Source organism: Cylas formicarius, unplaced genomic scaffold (genome assembly GCF_029955315.1).
Source record: "Cylas formicarius isolate icCylForm1 unplaced genomic scaffold, icCylForm1.1 PGA_scaffold_1__22_contigs__length_36826433, whole genome shotgun sequence".
Taxonomy (NCBI): Eukaryota; Metazoa; Arthropoda; class Insecta; order Coleoptera; family Brentidae; genus Cylas; species Cylas formicarius.
The window spans coordinates 28,278,930-28,299,207 of record NW_026844264.1 but is presented as its reverse complement, the minus strand read 5'-3'; the positions used below and the strand labels follow the sequence as shown (position 1 = coordinate 28,299,207).

The following is a 20,278-nucleotide window of genomic DNA, read 5'->3' as shown; positions in this document are numbered from 1 at the left end:
AAATCTTCTAGAAAAAAGAGACCAGAAACCAATAGCTCCACAACCTATGTTGACTCTATACGTCGTTTACATCGGCAAAAAATGTATTTGACACCTGAAGGAAAGATTAAGCTTTCTTATACTCATTGCGGTTCGTGGGATTCGAAAGACATAATATACAGGGTTATTCACGCTACACAACATTGAACATTGTGGCGAAAACCCAACGTTTTCTACTATACAAGTGGTCCCAAAAGTATTAAAAGTATGAAAGTTTTATTTTTTACCTATATGTTATAGCATTTTTGGATTCTACTATCAACTTTTCAATTACCTATCCAATTGTCTCAGGGTTTTCTATAGCTAACTCGTAAAGTTATGGATTTTAGCGTTATCCAATTATATAGAAATGACAGATAATTTATTAAGGTAGTCAATTTGGTCTGGGTTTGCTGTATAGAGGGGTGTGAATTAGACTCTGGGCTAATAGAGAATTATAGGCATATAACAATCGCAGGTTGGTTCCCTAAGTATTCGAAAAAGCCATGTACGACAGAATGACGCATTTTTTGGAGCAAGAAAACATTATATCGAATGTGCAACATGGTTTCCGTGTTGGTTACTCAACGGAAACGGGGATTAATGACCTTGTCCAGTATATCTACGACAAACTCGACATGGGTGAGACAGTTGTGGGAGTGTTTTTTGATCTATCGCGCGCCTTCGATTCCCTAGATCCGAATATCATGGCAAAAAACTAGAATGCCTGGGGTTTCGAGGTAATATCAATAGTTGGATAATATCATATATGAAACACAGGGAAATAAGGGTCAAAGTGAATGGAATATACTCGGAACCTTTCAACGTCAACTTAGGCACGCCCCAGGGAGGAATCTTAGGTCCACTACTTATTCTTCTGTATGTGAATGACCTTCCTGAGTTCCTCAATAGCAACTGCCGCGGTTTTATGTACGCGGATGACACATCCATCTTCGTCTCCGGAAGGGAAGTTCAGGAGCTGATCAATAGGTTTTCTTGTGTTGTGGCACATTTTGTTGATTTTAGCAAACAGGACCATTTGATCATAAATTTGGAAAAAAGTTGCGATCGAATTCACTGGTCAGTATGTTAAACCTCTGACTAACCTAGCGTTCAGCTTTGCGGGTTCACGCGTGGAATTAAACCACACAACAAACTTTCTCGGATCTTACATCGATGCCTTCCTAAAGTGGGACTACGACATAGATAGTGTTTGTAATAAATTGAACAAAACGTTTTTTGCAATGGTAACAATCAGAGATTCTTTCTTTAAAAGATCCTTGTTGACTTTCTATTACGCCTCAGCATACTCGTCTATTTCATATAATATCGTAAACTGGGGACAAGCGAGTGGTGCGGAGAGGGTGTTCATTCAGCAAAAAAGGATACTTAGGTTAATTTTCAGACTGCCCCCGAGGCTATCCTGCAAAGATATATTTATAAGGTATAAAATACTAACAGTACCTTGCATATATTTATTTAAATTATTCATCATCGTTCATAAAAATAATGGCTCTCACAAGAAACACACGGATGTCCACGGTTATAACACCCGAAACAGAGAACACCTTCTAAAGCCAAGACTGAACCACATGTTCTACATAAAGTCGCTAAATTACGCAGGACCTTATTACTATAATTTGCTTCCTACAAGCATAAAAGCATAATATACAAGGCAATTTAAAAAGTGTATCAGAAAGCTTCTGCCAACCAATGCTTTCTACGACCTTAAAAAAATTGAAACATATATTACAGGAGTGCCCTGATGAGTTTAGTGATATTTTCTCTACATTTTGTCAATATGTTTGTACTGTTCGTATATCCGTTTGTAACTATTTTATACTGTACTGTTAAATGTGTGTTATCATATTGTTTATATACATAATTCCATGTATCTTTATACTACTCTATAATGTACTCGTTTCCTGACAAAACATCCACTGTATACATACTGGGCTTTGTGAATAAACCTATCTATCTATCTATCTATTAATAATAATAATAATAATGGACAACATTTTTCTATTTATTATTTTAACCATTCAGACTAAGTAAAGATGACATAAAACTGAAGTTACTTATTTTGATGTCAACCTTTCAAGAAAAAAATCTTCATTTACACCAAACAACACAACAACAATAATGATCTAAATTTCAACAATTACAGAAAATAATGTCACTATGCCAAAATTAAACATCGCAATGTGTGGTATTGGTATTGGTATTAAAGGGGGGCGCCCTCGCGGGCGTCCAAGCACTTAGGCCACCAGATGGGCCCGTTGTGCCCCGCTCTAGAGGGCGTCCAGAATGCCGCCCCTCCTATAGAAGGTCAGCAACTCCTTTAGCCCAATACCGTGCACTGAGTCCGGATCGATCAGGGCCGTTCCGAAGACTCCCAATCTTGCCCATGTCAAGGCAGGGCACTCGGTGAGCAGATGATACGGGGTCTCCTCCCCTTCCATGCACGACCTACACTCCGGGTCGTCTCCAATGCCTAGCAAGCAAAGATGCCTCCTTAGCCTGCAATGTCCTGTGTAGGCCCCTGTTAGTGCTCTACACTCCCTTCTGGTCAGTCTAAGCAGCTCCCTGGTCCGAGGAAGGGCGGGCCCATCCATCATAAGCCTCGTCTGCCTCATTCCCGGAGCAACTCTCCAGCCCCCCGCGGCCCGATCTCTCGCCCAGGCTTCGAGAGCTCCCCGCCTCACACACGGGGCGATCCCCAAGCGGGGCTCTGGCCCTATATGCCTATGCGAGGAGCCCTCTCTGGCTAAGGCGTCCGCTGCCTCATTGCCCCGGATACCGGTGTGATCCGGGACCCAGCAATGTGTGGTAAACGGGATTTGACTCACGAGTTTATTTGGCACGAGCGGAGCGAGTGTTTAATAAACGAGTGATTTAAAATGTTTACCAAACTTATTGCGTACGACCGTTAGTTTTTGGGTATATTTCTGCAAACCAACACGAATATATTCAGAAATATGTCTACGAAAATATCCCATTGCTCCCAAACCCGTGCGGTTTGGGAGCAATGGGTTAAACTCTACTGGAAACTTGGCAGATATAATTTAAATATTCATTAGGTATTTGAATAATTAAAATTAGATTATATTTCGACAAAATTCAAATTATTTAAAAAATCTTAAGATTTAGTTACCAAACATCATATTGAAACGCCATCTTATTTTGGTCGTAGAATAGTAAAACGATATAAATAATAAATTACAAAAAAATGTTTGGGAGAACCTGTACAGTATGGATTTAATTCGAAAAAGTAGCCATAAAGAGGACTTCACCTGGAAAAACTTTTCGAAAATCTTGCATTTTGGCGACAATATTCCGTGCCATATAGCCTAAAAAACCCTGTATAATATGAGGAAGAAATGTATCATCACTCATCATATTACGGCGATGGGAAGAGTGAGTCATTCAAACGCTCAGAATGAGGACTTAAAGAACTTACCTAGTGATGCATTTAGGAGTGTGCTCCAATAGATAACTAGGTCACAATGGAGGGCCGGTACAAGAACCACATACTCTAATTCAAAATCGTAATTTCGATTGCGCTAAAAGAAAAATAACTTCTGATTTTCCAAAAATTGAACTGAGGTGGCTTTTACTTGATGAAAATCCATTTATCAAAATAAATAAGAACTAAAAGTTCAGATTTTCGCGAAATTATATATTTTGACACGACCTTTGATAAGGACACAGTGTTGTCGAAACAATTGTCATTTCAAAATATATAATTTCGTGAAAATCTGAACTTCTAGTTCTTATTTGTTATGATTTTTCGTCTCTTTGGGTTTCGGGAGACCTTCACGAGAAAAACAAAAGTGCCCAATACTTCCCAAAACTTAATGGCCCAACAAATAGCTGACGACACGTTGCATTGCGTAACGCACGAACAGATAAATAGCCAATTTGAATAAAATGCATACCGGTAGCAGCAGACACGTATACTGTCTCGAACAAGTGCCGCTCCATACTTACCCTTTCATTAAAAATATTCTAATTAATGCAACAAACCAGTATGTAGTGGAGTGAAGTTTGTGCACTGATTATCATGCTAAATTAGAGTTAACAAAAAAACATACAAATGGTAACAGGTAGAATATTTTTAAATTGTCAACATAAAAGTTAATTTACTGGTAACCGAGCGCGGTGGCGACAGGTCCTTGAATTATAGATGTGCGCTATTTTTTCTTTCATTATTCTTTTTTGTATCTGTTTGGAAAAGGAATGTGTTTTCCTTTGGAACACATTTTACTGATACGTCTTTGGTCGCTTTTTACAGATATAACTTTGATCGATCGATCTGAGTGTTTTATATAGTTATAAATGTTATAAATGATTAATTAATCGACTGAAAAATGTATGAATGTTTTAGCTGCAAAAGGTTTGCTTAATTAGATTCAGTTAATAATTTGTCAATTTGTTTTATTATATCCAAAATGTTGTAGGGATGTTTTTGTTAATAACAGTATTCCAAAAACAGCTTATAAGTTTATGATATAAATTTCAAAACCTCACACTATTTGTGTTTATGTAAAAAAAAAGACAGTATTCGGAGGATATCGATTGCTCTCTACAATTTCTATTTTCAAAAGTCCAAACTAATCTACCAACCAAAACAAATATATCTTCACGAAGTTGAATCGGTTAGCAAACTAACAGCTTTTTTTTCTTTTAAGTGGAAAAACATTTTTTTGGTTTAGTTGCCCTGCATATTTTTAACTAAAATATTTTCCCTGATTCTAAAATTCACGTTGATACTCGATTAATATGGAGAAGGCTGTGTTTTATTGAATTTTGACCACCTCTATCAGTAGAAAAATTGTTACCTTTTTAGTTTGCTAAGTTAACAAAAACTCTAATAACAACATTCTTTATAGGGTATTGACTGAATAAGTTATATAAGTGATAAAAGAAATAAAGAAGAAATAACATCCAAATTCTGAAGGAGAGTGAACCTAGATAGCTAAGGAAAAGGTTAATCACATGGCTTTTCATGTAACAGGTGCTATAAGAGTTGAATCCAGCAGTCATAAAACTACATTGGCACAGTTATTAAGTTATCAATCATTCTTTTATAAATGGACTTAAAGAACAACAGCAAATATGTTATATAACATATAAAAACTTTTTTTAAGTTGTGCGTTCTAATGTTTTAAATGACAAAAGAGACCGCTGCACCGAAACGTCTTACCAAAAACCCTTTTCCTCCGTTACCCATGCACACCACAAATTGCCAATATCGAATTATGCAAAAATTCGTTTTTAACGGCCATACACTTTCAATACCGATGCGGAGCGGGATCAATAGAAGAAGAGAAAAACGTTACAAGCAACATTCTACACCTTCCTTCCAAAAAACCGTTTCCGCGTTTCCCTTTCCTAAAAAATTACCATGAGAAAAAACTTTTTAATTCTTTATTCAAATATGGTGCATAATTTAGTGCCCTTTGGGTCGATGCATTTGCATTTTTTTGGGTCCCAAAAGGTCATCCTAATTTAATAAAAATCGGCCCAGGTACTGGGTACTTCCCCTCAACCGTATGCAAAATTCGCACTTGCCCTACAAACCTTTACCAACATGAGATTTCATTAAAACCCTTATGCGGCCACGGGTCCCGCGTTAACCCAAGATACTGAAACTAATAAGCGACAGTATAGTAGGAAGGCAACTTTTTTGCCTACCTGCCTAATACATGCGAAATTATGCCTACCTGCTTGAATATTAAGTGTAAGGGACACCTTTGTAAAAGGTTAACCCTTAACCTATCGATGTATAGATATTGGGCTACGTTTGCGGAAATAAGCGCTCGGCATAAACTCAGAGGCGTAGGGTGGAGATTAAGCTCTTTTCAAATTTCGTACAATATTGAAAAGCAGCTCTTCGAGCCAAATTAAGGAGCACTTCGTTTATAATGTTTGATGTTGATGATTGATGATATTTTGGAATTTCATTCTTAACTGAAGACCACTGGAGAAATTTGCCCAGCTGCTTGCAAGCTAGAGCAGGAGGGAAGGAGGGGCTTTCTGAAAACAACCTGATTCCAATCCTAATACCATGCCAAACTAGCTCTCCGTGTATCAACCAAGGACGGTATGACTTAGCCTAACTAACTAACTAAACCAACAAAAACTAGCGATGTTTTCAAATTCCCGACATAAAAGAAGTAATGAAAAGTGAATAGTTCTAAGCAAAAAAATGATACTAACACAATCAATTGAGCAATCATAATAAACATTGTTAAGTTGCAATTTCTATGGGAATATGTATGACGTTAAAAATAATGATTTCAGTTTGAATTTCGAACGTCATTAAACAACTTTAAAACCCTCACGCAAATACGCCACTGCAGCGTCATCTTCTCACCCCAAAGGATGCGCAACTCTTTACCTGATCTATAGAGGTGTTACAGGTAGTATTTCGGAAATTTTTCTAAATCACTAGCTCGGGATAGGCTATTAAACATATTTCGATTTCAACAGAGAGAGGTCTATTTGAATACTAAGGGGTCAAAAACCCGCATAGCAAAATGTAGATTAAGGATAGCGGACCAGGTACAGAACGCAAGTGGATATTGATACGACGAGGACGTGCGTTGATAGGGTCGACTGTAATTGCATAAATTTTCGGTTTGATGTTCGTGGGATAATTTTTAATTTTGCAGCGGAATCTGTGTATGGGAGATAGGGTTGAAAAAGCCTCGGCAGATGATCTAAATATGGTCGGGTATCGATTCTCACAGTTTGTCTTCGGAGATTTTGCATAATCAATCACGCTTTGCATGGTGGAATAACGGAAAGGAAAAAAACGGTTGATTTGTTTGCACGTTGCAGAAATGGTGAATGATTTTTTTCAACTTAACGGTCTGACTCCCGATGAATTTAAAACTCATTTGATTTGTCGCAGCGTCATTTAAAATTTTACAATTATTTAGATTTTGTTAGATGTTGTGTTCAAGAAAATTATTGGTAAAAGTTTAAAAATAATTACCACATGGATGAAGTAATATTTCTGCTTGATTGTTATTGGTAGTCAAAATGTACACCAAGCGCCATTTGGAAGGGATACAAGGAAAATCTAGGTGGATAACGCTATTCGATACCGATAAGGAAACAACTAATATTAGAAAAAGATTCAGTGCGCATTAATACCGTTGTTATAAGATGTGCTGAACCCTAAAAGAGCACGTTTTTTATGTCAAAGATGCTGTTTACACGAACAGAATTGTGTTTTATTAATATCCATCAAAATTAGTAAATTGTAAGATTGTATTAAGCTTTTTAATAAAATATAAATCATATTTAAATTCTCATCAATTAATTTAGCCCTCGCTCTTTGCAAAACTAGGAGAGTTTTTTAAACGTCTTTTAGAAAAAAAATTACCAAATAATTTCATATCTTATGTTAGTTTTGTATTTATGTCTGGTTATTGTATTAATTTCTAATAGCTGCTTAAGTACTGTAGATTTTCTTTTTCAACCCTACGGGTACAACAGTGTAAAAAAGTTATTGAAATTACCCAGCAACAAACTACTGACAGCCCAACCTTGTTCCTTAAGTTAATAATCCAGCGTTTTCTATTAGTATGCAACTTGAATAGCTAAATTTATGTCAAAAGCAATTTCAATTATTTTCTAACTAGAAACGTGATTTCAATTTTTGGACAATCTTAATTTGATCTTTTCAGGTAGTTATGCCATATAAGTGACCAATTAAAAAATAAAATTTGCACCTATATTTAGTAACCAGTTGAAATTGATTTTCAGTTTATTGACTGAGAAGCGGATCTAGTTCTTAATAGAGTTATTAAATTGCGAAATGTCAGTAGCGAAAAAGTGCCATTGTTGTTCACAATCGTCTGAAAAACTAATAACTATTTTAATCGAACAATTTATCCTTTATTATGGCGACACCTATTTAAATTGATGAAATTTAATTCCTTTCTTCAGTAATAGGTTTCGCTGGTTTGGCGGCTAAGAAAGCTATGTTGTCTGTATGAATTATGCGGGGTGAGTTTTTATTTAAAAAGCAACACTTATGAATATAGGTTGCAAAATACTTTGATTTTTTCAAATTTATTTTTTAACACGTCAACAGCTAAACAGAAAACTATATGATTATCAAATTATTACTTTTATTATTTATTATTTTTATTATTATTAATTACTATTATTATATTTATTATTATTATTATTATTATTATTATTATTATTATTATTATTATTCCATCCATATTAATTCTGTTTATTTTTGATGTAACATTTTTATTGAATTTTAAGCTTGTTGTGTAGTTTGTACGCAATGTATATTGACCTAATATACCAAGAATTCCTCCAGGAAATTCCTCGATCTGTGAAGGGAAAACTATATGTAGCAAACATTTGCAATTAAACCAACGTTGGTGAGGATAATTAGGCTAAAATATTTTCAAGACGGCGTAAGATGTATGTAAAGGAAATGGGTGTCAACTTTCTTATTGCTTTTTTGAATTCTTTGTAAAATTTAATCGCTTCTGAGATATTTAATATGTCAAAAATGTTGTTTATTGATACAAAAATACCTGCAAATTGTTCGCACACAGAGTCCTATAAAATTTTACTCACCTTAACCTGTAGACAATAGTTTGTTGAAAAAATTTTAATTATTAATTTAATTTATTAATCATACAGGGTGTTGAAAGTATAACAATTGAAAGGAAATTAAAAAACTGACGAAAATATTTTTTTTCAATTTTATTGTCTTATTTGTAATTAAAAATTATCACTACTATGGGTATCAATCACCACATATGTCATTTTCTGCAGACGTCATTTGTGATACAAAATTTAAAATATCTCAGAATCTTAGGAATAGGATGTTATTCATGAAATATGTCTACAATTTTTCGGTGAATCCAAAATAGTAATAATATATAGGACGTTCCTTTTAAAATGAGAAAGTTGAGACACACTTCTGATATATCCGCATGATGCGACATGTTAAAAATATTTTTGCCGGATTGCCTTCACCAGCATTAGTTTAGTTCCAAATTTTCAGTCTTGCTACTTACAGTTTTCTCAAAACAGATCGACGAATTTTGCCGCGGGACACCCTGTAGAGATATACAACATATACGTATATTGCAATAGCTTAAACGGAATCCTGTGCGGTAGTTTCTCCGCCGCTGATAAGAACGCGATGTGGTAGAGAGTGATTCAGTAAGCAACCTTGGAAGAAAAATCTACGTAATAAATACATTTTCTGTCAACCCACGCACCCATAGTTAATATATTGGCTTTTTTTGCGTTAGTTAATATGGATTTTATAGCACTTGTATAACTTCTATTTTAATTCATGATTCGGTTTCAATTATCGGATGTTAAAGGATACCGGGTTCAAATTTTATTTTGGAATAATTTGTTAATAAAGTATGTTTATATAAACACAGCCGAAGGTTAAGAAAAGCGAAAATGGACAGAAATAATTCTTTTTATAAAACTGCAGGATTCCCCCTGCGTCAGTTTTTGTTAACTTCGACTCAGCAAAATCCAACACAGGCGGAGTTCAGAAGTTTTGCAGAAAGATTATTTATTATCTATTTCAGAAAAAAAGTTCTTTATTCCAGAAAGATCAATAAATGCATTAATAGAAAAAGGATTCTGTTCCACCATATTAAGTTTTATACATTACTATAATATTAATAGAAAGATATACATTTTTTAAATTAAGTTATACAAATCGATTTTTATTACATTCAGGAAATAGTCCTCGATATTCTTTGACAACTTGCAACAAGTATTGAAGCTGTTCTTCGTTTTTCGTCAAACACTAATTTATTCACTGACCGACACTGCTCCACGTTCTGCTGCGTCATTTACAACTCTCATTTCTTTGAAATACTCTTCATTTGCCTTATAACTCTCATCTGAAGCGCATGATGCAGTGTCAACATCAAGGAAATCATATGGTAGGTCAAACATTTTGAACAAATTCAATGACATTTGAGAAACGAAGTCACTCAAATTCTTTTGAATAATCGACTCGATGTTCTTTTGATCGATCTCTAATTTTTTAGCCCTAGAATGTATACCATCTCGAGTTTTACATCTTCGACTACCTTCTTTTTTAAATCAAGTGGAACAGTATCATCAAACAGTGATAAATTATTATGATGATGATAATGATAAAAAATAATTCTTTATATATGAGACTAAATCGAAAATCGAAAATGGAAAATTCCCTGAGAAATATGTTGTAAGGCTACACTAGGCTGATTAAATCTAACTATTTTTTGAATTTGTTCCCAGATAAATTTGTACTTTGAGGACCGTCCACTAAGTAAAATGTTTACTAAGGTACAAATGATGAAAACGACGGGTGTTCGTTACGAACGGAGACATCTGTTAGAAAGTGGATCAAATGGTTAAAGAAACACTAAACCATCTCAGTTTCGTAACAATTATTAGGTAGGGGAATAAAACTCCAGGTAACTGTCTCTTCTGTTTTACTTTGTTAACCCTCAAACAGAAATACTTCTCTTGTAGAGAGTTTTATATTGTTATTAACATTTGTAGATCCAAATTCGTTAGACTGATACAAGTTTATCCGGGAACAAATTAAAAAAAGTGTAGTTCTGTAACACACTTGACAACATACCTTGAAACATCATTTTAGTGCCTCACATTACATTACATGGAGTTATTTATTCACTGCTCTACCTTCTAAGTAACAAATAAAAATAGTAATCGAATAATATGGAGCTCTTTCCAGATATACATTGATATATTTCATGTATCGCGAGATTATATTAAATGACGCAAGAAAATTGATATGCGTGAATGCCGATTACTTGGTTCAACTTGTGGATGAAGTACGAAACACAACTAATCATTTTAATTGAACCAAAAGAACTGGGCCATAAAAATAAAATTATTTTTCCTCTTTGATGTTATTTCTAACCAACCGGAGACGATTACCACCCACTACCCTAGTTCCTTTCTTATATCTGTCCTTGTACTCTTAATTAATTAATTAATTTGTTTAATTGAAATTCGTATTAAGGAATTTAGCGTTTGCTTTTTCTTATATTTCTATATTTAAAATCCAAAGACCCATTCTACTATATAAATTGTTTACTATAACTAAATTTTATAGTAAAGCCCATAAATTGCAAAACAAAAGAAATGATATTCGAATTTGGTAGCCCAGGTCACTAGCCTCTGGTGCTCCTCTTGATTGATAATAATATTTCTCCCTAAATAATAACTAAAAGTTCAGATTTTCACGAAATCATATATTTTTATATGACAATTGTTTCGACAACACCGTGTCTTTACCAAATGTAATATTTACAAACTACCTGCTACTATATATACCGAAAAATGACCATAAAACCTTAATTAAGGTTGTAGTGAGAATTTAAGTTCAAAAGAAAAAGTTTCAAAACTAACAACACAATAGGAAAAATTTTAAAAAACAATAAAACTTAATGCAAAAAATCTCAAAAATCAGGTGTCTACAGGTTGAAATGCGGATCTTGTCCTAAAGTTTATATTGGATAAACAGGTAGATCCTTCAAGAAACTCATTAACGAACATAAAAGAGCGTTTAAAAAAAGTCTAGATTCTAATTATGCTACACACTTAAACACAGAAAAACATATTTTTGACAACAATTTTGATATTTTACATAAAATCACAAAAAGAAGAAAATTAAATTTATTGGAAGCCATGGACCTTAACAAAATTAAATTTAACTTAATTTATTGAACTTAAATTCTCACAACATAATTAAGGTTTTATTGTCATTTTTCGATATACATAGTAGCAGGCAGCTTGGAAATATTACATTTGATAAAGACACGTCGAAACAATTGTCATGTAAAAATATATAATTTCGTGACAATCTGTACTTTTAGTTCTTATTCATTTTGATAAATTGATTTTCATCAAGTAAAAACCACCTCAGTTCAATATTTCTCCCTCCAACGTAACGGCTTGTCTAACTGATTAGATTTTATGATGATGATGTCGCTTATTACTTAGTAAGTTTGGATTAGTAATTAACAGGCAAGTTTCATTATGCCGGATATATTCATTTGTCACTTCACAGTCGTCATGCTTTTTGCTATACGGCCAACCTAACAATACCCATCTGTGGAATAAATTGCAAAAGATGTTGCTCGAAAGCCAATCCCCTCGTGCACCCACCGCATAACGCCGCCAACAAAAAAAGGCCCTCCTAAAATCTGCGGAGGTTTTAATGCATCGTCTTCGCCATAGACGCTGACCTAAATATCTCCTTGAATCGGTGGTGTTTAAAAGATTCATATCGTGGAACGAATCTAGACGTTGCCAGAGGTAATATAATTATAACTTAGGAGCAATATAATTTTATGAGCGTTCTGCTGTTTTGTGTTTTGAATTGTTTCGAATGGACGGCAACCCGTAGATTGCATTTTCCAGGTCACATTGGAATTTAGAAAAAATGCAATTTTTTTTATTCGTCAATGCTACGGACAAAATTTTCAACTAACCAAACAAAAATCTGAAACGGCAGAATGCTCTATTTTCAAGCCAAAGGAAATACGTGACATGTACATGTACTTATTTGCGTAGAATTATTTCTTTTGGTGAAACAGATGTTCAAGTAACATAACCTTGTAATTCGTTAGCACACAACATCCTCCTCTGAATAGCTTAGTCTGTTCTATTTTAATGAAATTATAATAAATATATCGAAATGGAAAACTAATCATAGTGCAACCTCTTGATGAAAACAAAACACGCGTTGGCAACATCGCTATTCTCGACACGTTCCATCTGCACCTTTCTCACACTTGAATCATCGTCCGTGGGGGCTCAAAATCGACGGGACTCTCCTTAAGGTCCTTCGAGAAGATAATATGAGGTGGTACAATTACCTCTGGGTGTGACTTGGATTACGAAATTTCTTCGCAAACGTCGTTAAACAAACATCAACTTTCAAAAACGTTTAACATTTTTGGGCATTTGGCCGACCACTGCCGTGACAAATTTACCCCAGTTTCGTCCCTCGAACTAAGGGTTGCTAGTCCATGTGTGCTCAGAGAGGGGTGTAAACTGTATTGTGGCCTAATACTGTGTTTGTTTTTCAGATTTTGTGTTCCCCGACTTCGTTACAATAGCCGCGGAAGGTGCTTGGCGTTGTGATGGAAAGGGACGCTTTAAGCAGGGCTGGACTGAGTGAAAGAAGCTGGGGTAGGGAATGAACAGAGTATCTAGTGAGTGAAAAAAATGTTCTAACCTATAAAATAGGTAAATGAAATTGTTTTTAACGTAAACAAATTTTATGCCATGGAAACAAACACTATTATTTTGTAATTTGTAAAGTAAAGTATGATCTGTAAAAAAAAGTTTCTTATTGTACTCAATTTAGATTTGTGCTCAAATCACGAAAATTTTTATTTGTAAAGATAATCGTGTGCTGGTTCTCAGCTTCTAGTCAAAATGAGAATTGTTTCCAATGTTTTGAACCCAAAAATTTCACAACTCCCTAAATTACTAATAACTGTATGATTTCCAAATAGATTAGAGCTCAGAAATGATTGGAGCATGCCATCCCAAAACAAAGCAAAAAAGTATTTGCAATAGACAGCGATCTGTATTTTAGAGATCACAAGAAATTCTTTTGCATGCCTTTAAGGACAAAAAAAATGTAGTAGAAAAGAAAAATAAAAATTATACAAATTTGTGGAGTTATTTTCACTAGTCCATATAGAGAAAACTTTTTACTTTATACTTTTTTTCTACGAACATTAGTCTTTAGATATATTTTTGCGAAACAACATTTAATGAATACATTCAGTGAGTGACATGGCCGTCAGAATCGACAAAGTCAAAATTCAGTCGATAATATTTCCGAAAACATGCGATTGCTTCCGAACCCGTGGGTAAAACTTGTTTTTATCGTTCCCATAGGTTCTGCGGTTGTTGTCTCTTTTTAACTGTGTACTTTAGACAGAGATAGATGTAGGTATTATTGAATATGTCATATGAACAAAGGAATAAAGACAATTTTAAAACGTTATGTTGTTTATTTAACGTTTACAATTGATCATTAAATGGTGTATTTAAAGAAAAAAGACTGTAATTTTAATAAAAATCATTCAAAGATAGGGATTTTAAGATGATTCAATTTTTAGAATCGTATAAGCAAGGAAACCTTCCTTCCAGGTCCTAACCTTCAATTTTTGTTTGATGAGACATGGATATTTGAAAATGGTACAATTGGTCTTGAAAAGATATTAATATAAAAATTAAAAAAACATGGTAAAGTGACGCTTCCCGCACGCTAGATCGGTGTGTAATTAGGTATTTTACAGACGTGAGTACAGACGTGAGTAGCAAGATAATTTTATCGCACTTCCGCTAGTGGGTGACAAGCCGTCCCTGGTTTTTGGAATTAAAGCCACAATACATAGAGCGAGCTACGGTAGACTGTTGACGCTAGGCATGATTGATTACTAGCAAAATTAATCTTCTCTTTCCATTGCATGTGGGGGTAAGCATTTTTTTTAAATATAAAAACAAAATTGAACTAGATTTTGTAGCATGGCATATTGAAACAAACTCGTTGTCATTTATTTTTAATTTAATTTAATTTTAGTGCTCAGATAGTAAGTGAAAATTATAGCTTTGATAAACGCATTGGCGTAGAATTAGTTTTGACTTACTTTACAGTATTTTTCTTATTGGTAAACAGGTAAACAGGTGCAGGTTCTTTGTCAGTTAAGTACGTATATTTTTACACTACAAAATGATGTGTTGCCTTGATTAATAAACATTTATTTATTCATCTCTAGACTTTTTGAATTGATTTTTTTCTCACAGCAATGTTTCTCTCCCCACTATTGATTTAAAACTTATTCTTTAGTTTTGGTTCTACTATATCTACTAACTATTGCCACAAATCGCTTCCGCGTCTATCAACAAATTTATAAATTAAAGCAGAAAACAATATGCAAACCCGTACCTATTTTTTCCTATTTATAACGTGAACTCTTTTTTTGTCTCGGCGGCAGGTTCGTCACTAATTAAATTAACATTTTCCATAATATGTTGTATAATTGCAATATTAAAATAAAGAGACACATAAATTGACCATTAAACAATGTGCGGCGGTACTAGAGGCACGGTCTTGTATAACAATAAGCCATCTCAAAGACCGTCGTTCTCACGTCTAAGATTTCCGGTTTAAAAGGATTATTTTTGGACCGTATTTTAACCGAAAAGTCTCGTTATCAAACGTGCATCATCGCGAACACGTATTAATAATATTTTTTCTCACAGAGAAATGTTTCCCAAAGACGAGGTGAGTTTCCGGACGGAAACGGCCATGTGAATCATCAACAAGGTTAGGGAATAGAGTTGAAAGATTTTAACTAGCAACCTCGATTGCAACCTAAACAAGAAAATGGAAAAACCGCAAAACCAAAACCAAAAACCACTTGCGTTTCCAATAAAACACTCTAATATGACACGTTATTGTATAGATGAGTATTCGCAGTCGAAAGAAAGTTTTTGTTCCATAAGGTGTTAATTTATTGACGTCATATAAACTCAACTTTGGTTTGGTTCAAATTGATAAAAAATTGCAATTCTTGCGAGACCTTATGTGGCCAACGGGAAGACTACAACCGCAACCAGACTGACTGTCACAGTGACAATCGATACCTATGTATCTGGTGTATGACTATTTTCATTACAAACTGCATTACGAAGTTTACTTACTTAGCAACAAAAAGAAAATGATGATGTTCCAAAATTAGCATTTCTAGTGACAATTCAACACAAAAATATCACGACAGTTCAAAATGCTCATGACACACGGATTAACACACACAATTGCACTAAATATATTCTTACGCATTGCAACATTTTGTCCTAAAAAAGTAAAACCTGCATCAATTAAGATGGAAAACTGACATTTTGAAATCTAAAATTTAATTTTACCTTAGGTAACAGATTTCGCTTGGTTGGTTAGTTTTCACTTATGAGAATCAGATAACATAGAGTACACAAATAAATACAATATTTATTTGCTTATTTTGAAATGGGAACTTTAAATAAGAGATAATGTAATAAAAATATTAGGTAATACGTTTAAGGTTTCTGTTTATTTTTATATAATAAAATAAACTATATTGTTGGAAAACAGTTTTAAATAACAGCTATAATACTGAGTTTAAATCAAGTGTGTTCTGATCCAGGAAAAGAGAAAGGAGAATTTGGCAAAGGCACACTTGATGTTTGGAATAAAAATGAATGCAGTGGAGTAAAATATTTTAAGTAAACATCCGTAAGAAATTTGAAGGTCGGTTTCTCGCATAAAATCGCATGAATATCTTTAAAAAAGGTTTGATGCTAACATGTTTTTTTTACAATTTAGAAACTAAAAAGGACTGCATATAATGTCTAAATTGTGTCTTGTGTGTGTTGTGATGAATGTGAATTTTCGAAGCTACTAAAGAAACAACTTTTTGACGAATTAGCGAACTTCTTGAACAACTAATGAAAATATTATTAAGGCTGGTGAGTCACATTCTTCCATATTTTTAATTGAATACATTTATTGTCCAATAAACTAGATTAGATTAGACAATTTTTTTCAGCTTTGACTGTATGGAATTGGTAATTTTCGTCAAAAATATCAATTCGCAACCTTTTGTACTGTTAGCAGACCGCTTAACACGTTCTTCCCATATTTTTTACGTATTAAACTAGTGATGGTGAAAGATTCTCAACATTATTAAGAGCACAAACTATTTTTGACCTAATCAGAGGTATTTATGTTATAAATTCCAGTTAGGTATGTTAAACCGTTTCAGAAATAATTAAAAAACATTTTTTGGGGTCCCTTTTACAGAGGCGATGTCGTTTAATTTTTTAATATTCTATTTGCATCAGAAATAAGCCGAGCTTTTTTAAGATACCATGTATACGTGTGTAGTATATTTTCTATCATGGCACTCTTTTGTGGTTCGTAACATTTGTTTTAACGAAAACAGAGAATTCAGGCCTATTCAAGTCATATAAGGATAAAATTTTACATTGAGATTATAAATTCTCGTTAGGCAAATCTTCACACAACTGAACACTGTCAAATAAAATATGAAATATCCAATCGATGCGAAATACAAACCTGTTTTTTAAGCGTATCACGTTTAAAGGTTTGACTGGCAAATTCAGTAGCTGGACTGCGGTTATGTTCTCAAATAATCATTATTACGTGATAGAATGTTCAAATTTTATGTAAATGAAATGGGTATACGTTCTTATGGTTTATTGTTTCTATTGATGGCCGTGTGATTTTCCAACATGTTCCACCTAGTGGTTCTTGAGATACGAAGCATTTAATCTTTTTTGTTTTTTCATATATTTATATAATTTAGAAAATTTTTAGAATTCAACCAAAAAACGTATTTATTGAATATACTTTTTACAAAACTTCTGGATTCCTCCTGCGTCGGTTTTTGCCGAGTCGAACTTGCTGACGTTCCGCCAATCATCCTGTTGACTTCTTCAGAGCTTGACTGAAACTGGCTCGCATTTTATTCGGTACCTGCTTATATATTGTTTGAGGAGGGCGGAGCTAAATGAGGGGCATAAACACTGTCTCGGATGACTGATTCCCATATTGGTGACACGTAAAGACCTCAGTCGGTTAAGATTGTTAGGTTATTTATAGATTTCTATAGACTCTCGGATTTTTCGTTGATAGAAGAATTGATTACATACAAGAATTTTAGTTTTATTAAATTTTATGTCCGGTGTCGTGATTGTGTTCGGCAACAGCTGATGAGTTTATTTGTCTTAGTCTTAAGGCTCTCTGTTTTTTGAGCCTAGTTGATATTTTTCGTCCGGTCTCCCCAATGTATTCTTTGACGCATATGCTGACTGACCCAGTTTCAGTCAAGCTCTGAAGAAGCCAACAGGATCATTGGCGAAACGTCAGCAATTTCGACTAAGCAAAAACCGACGCAGGAGGAATCCAGAAGTTTTGTAAAAAGCATTACTTGAAAAATTAAAGAGAGCTGATAACCGATGATTTTTGGGCCGGATAGTAATGTGACCATGCATTAAGTTATCGGTTTGTGTGCGTAGATTTTCTGTAAACACAATGACCCAATGTTAGGTCCGATTTTTTTTGATAAGACTATCTAATTATGTATCATTTATTATTATTAGTTTCCAACTCAATTCAAAACGTATGTTAGGGTGTATAAAGTTTAAATGTCTAATAAAATCTACTAGGGTTTCTTCACCGTTCATTTGACCGCTATAAGAAAAATATGTTTCCCGAAAAGCATTTTTCAATTAAGGTGAGAAGGTTTGGTTTCAGATTCTCGGACTTTAATATATCTGAAATGTTGTTGAGAGTTTCAGCAACAGGAACTTTGGTAAAGAGTGGCTCTACGTCGAAAATAACTAGAATATCTTGTGTGTCTAATGTAATGCTTTTTAATTGTTCAATGAAGTGAATGAAATTAAGTACGAAACTGTCACTTTTCTCCGTAAGAGGTCTTAATAAGGAAGTTAGATATTTTGCTAGAGAATATGTTGGAGAACCAATAATAAGTCGAAAGGGTAATCCTGGTTTGTTGATCTTTGAGAGTCCGTAGAGACGAGGAATTTTAGAGTCATGGAGGTTGGTTTATTGAATATGTTTATGAATTCCAGTTATATTGTATATTTTGAAGGAGTTGCCTTGTTTATGTTTGAAAGTCTTGCTTTTCACGTATTAGGTTAAGCACCGTTTTCAACTAGAACTGTTAGACTCTGAATCGAACATTCTGAAGAGGACAAATCCAATTTTAAGATGGCGTGCAGCGTGTCCTGAAAGGCCATGGATATTCATTCTCTTTTCTTCGACTTTCTTCAATTTAGGCATACTGCCGGGTTTTTTCATCCTCTCTACCTATTCGGGTCTTAAGTTTTCGCTCCATCATTTTTGAGATCGCCCTACACCGCTACGACCTACGGATCACATGTTATTTTGACAATCCATCCGATTGATGTGATTGTTCCATTCCGTTTTAACTCATAATATCCCCTTACTTATGTTATCCACATTGCAAGTTTCTCTTGCTTCGCTCTATGTCCAATTACGTTTTCCGTAGTATCTTCATTTCTTTTATCCATTACCTGCTTAGTTCTTGCTGTAGCAGGTTTTGTTTCTGTTATATACGTCATAATTGGTCTAATCGTTATTTTATAATATAATATGATCACTTTAAGTGATTTGACTGGTCGATTAAATTATTATAATAGTCTTTGTAGTCCAGGACGCGAAAGGAGGAGGACTTTTAGGTCATTCTAGCTGTGCTAAAAACTACTCACAGAACCAAAATCTCTTCTCTGGTTTAAAAAAAAAGCTCTTAGATGGTAGTCTCTTAAGTTTGTAATATAATATGGCATAAAGAAGTAAAATTAAAAAAATTACCGTCATCCAAATTGTTATATCAACAATTTCAAAGTTATTGCTTAATTATTTGAACCCAGTGCCCACATTCCCTCCAAAGGACAGAACATGAAAATTGTATTGAAACTATTAATTAATTATTTAGCATAGTCATCATCTTACAAGCACTATATGTTCAGTCAGCATATGATTTTTTTAGAAAATTTTGTACTAATATTTTTTACCAATCAAAGTTCGCTTACTTCTTTTTGGGTATATTTGATAATTATTTACACTGAAAAAAAGTGTCTTACACCTTATCATCTGTCAATTCGCTCTGCAAACGCTCTAGATAATAGAGTTAAAGCGAATATCACGGCGATTTTTGCCGTCGCAGGCATTGTCTTCGGAACGTGGCCATCCGCGGGTTTTCGAATGGAAGAAAAAACCGAAGGCGTCCCAAACCAGTCGAACGGGTGAGCGTGGGCCGAACTCCTGGTGCGTCGAAGGCCCCCGGGCCACGTGAGCTAAGGGGAAGCCGCTCTAACGTATAGTACGATGAACTCCAAACACCTCGATACCCGTCGAATTTCACCAACTAATCTATATGTCAATGAGTATGTTTTACATTCAGTAAATTGAAGCCCATTCAGCTGATATTATCCGAACCTTTTTAAATCCAGCTCGAGTTTTTCGGTCAAATTTGAAAGCGACTCAAACATTGCCATTTTTATATCGGTAAAGTGAAGCAGAACTGCGGCCCAACAAAATGTTTAAAAGGAAAACTCTGCCACTTCATCATTTACTATGAAACCATGTTTTTTTTGG

At 34.3% G+C, this 20,278-nt stretch overlaps 1 protein-coding gene across 1 annotated transcript; it reads left to right on the top strand.

The window, feature by feature from the left end:
• Positions 1-524: 524 nt before the first annotated feature.
• On the top strand, positions 525-13,237 carry LOC132697154 (uncharacterized). Its single transcript, XM_060662446.1, has 4 exons — positions 525-660; positions 741-1,016; positions 1,081-1,233; positions 13,146-13,237. The coding sequence occupies exons 1-4, from the start codon at positions 525-527 to the stop codon at positions 13,235-13,237; spliced, it is 657 nt and encodes a 218-aa protein (XP_060518429.1).
• Positions 13,238-20,278: the final 7,041 nt, after the last annotated feature.

Bases quoted from the DNA above. Each gene is read 5' to 3' on its own strand.
- LOC132697154 (XM_060662446.1), top strand. From the start codon at position 525: ATGTACGACAGAATGACGCATTTTTTGGAGCAAGAAAACATTATATCG. The intron at 661-740 runs GTGAGACAGTTG...GCAAAAAACTAG, and splicing joins CTACGACAAACTCGACATGG to AATGCCTGGGGTTTCGAGGT. The intron at 1,234-13,145 runs GTAATAAATTGA...TTTGTTTTTCAG, and splicing joins CTACGACATAGATAGTGTTT to ATTTTGTGTTCCCCGACTTC.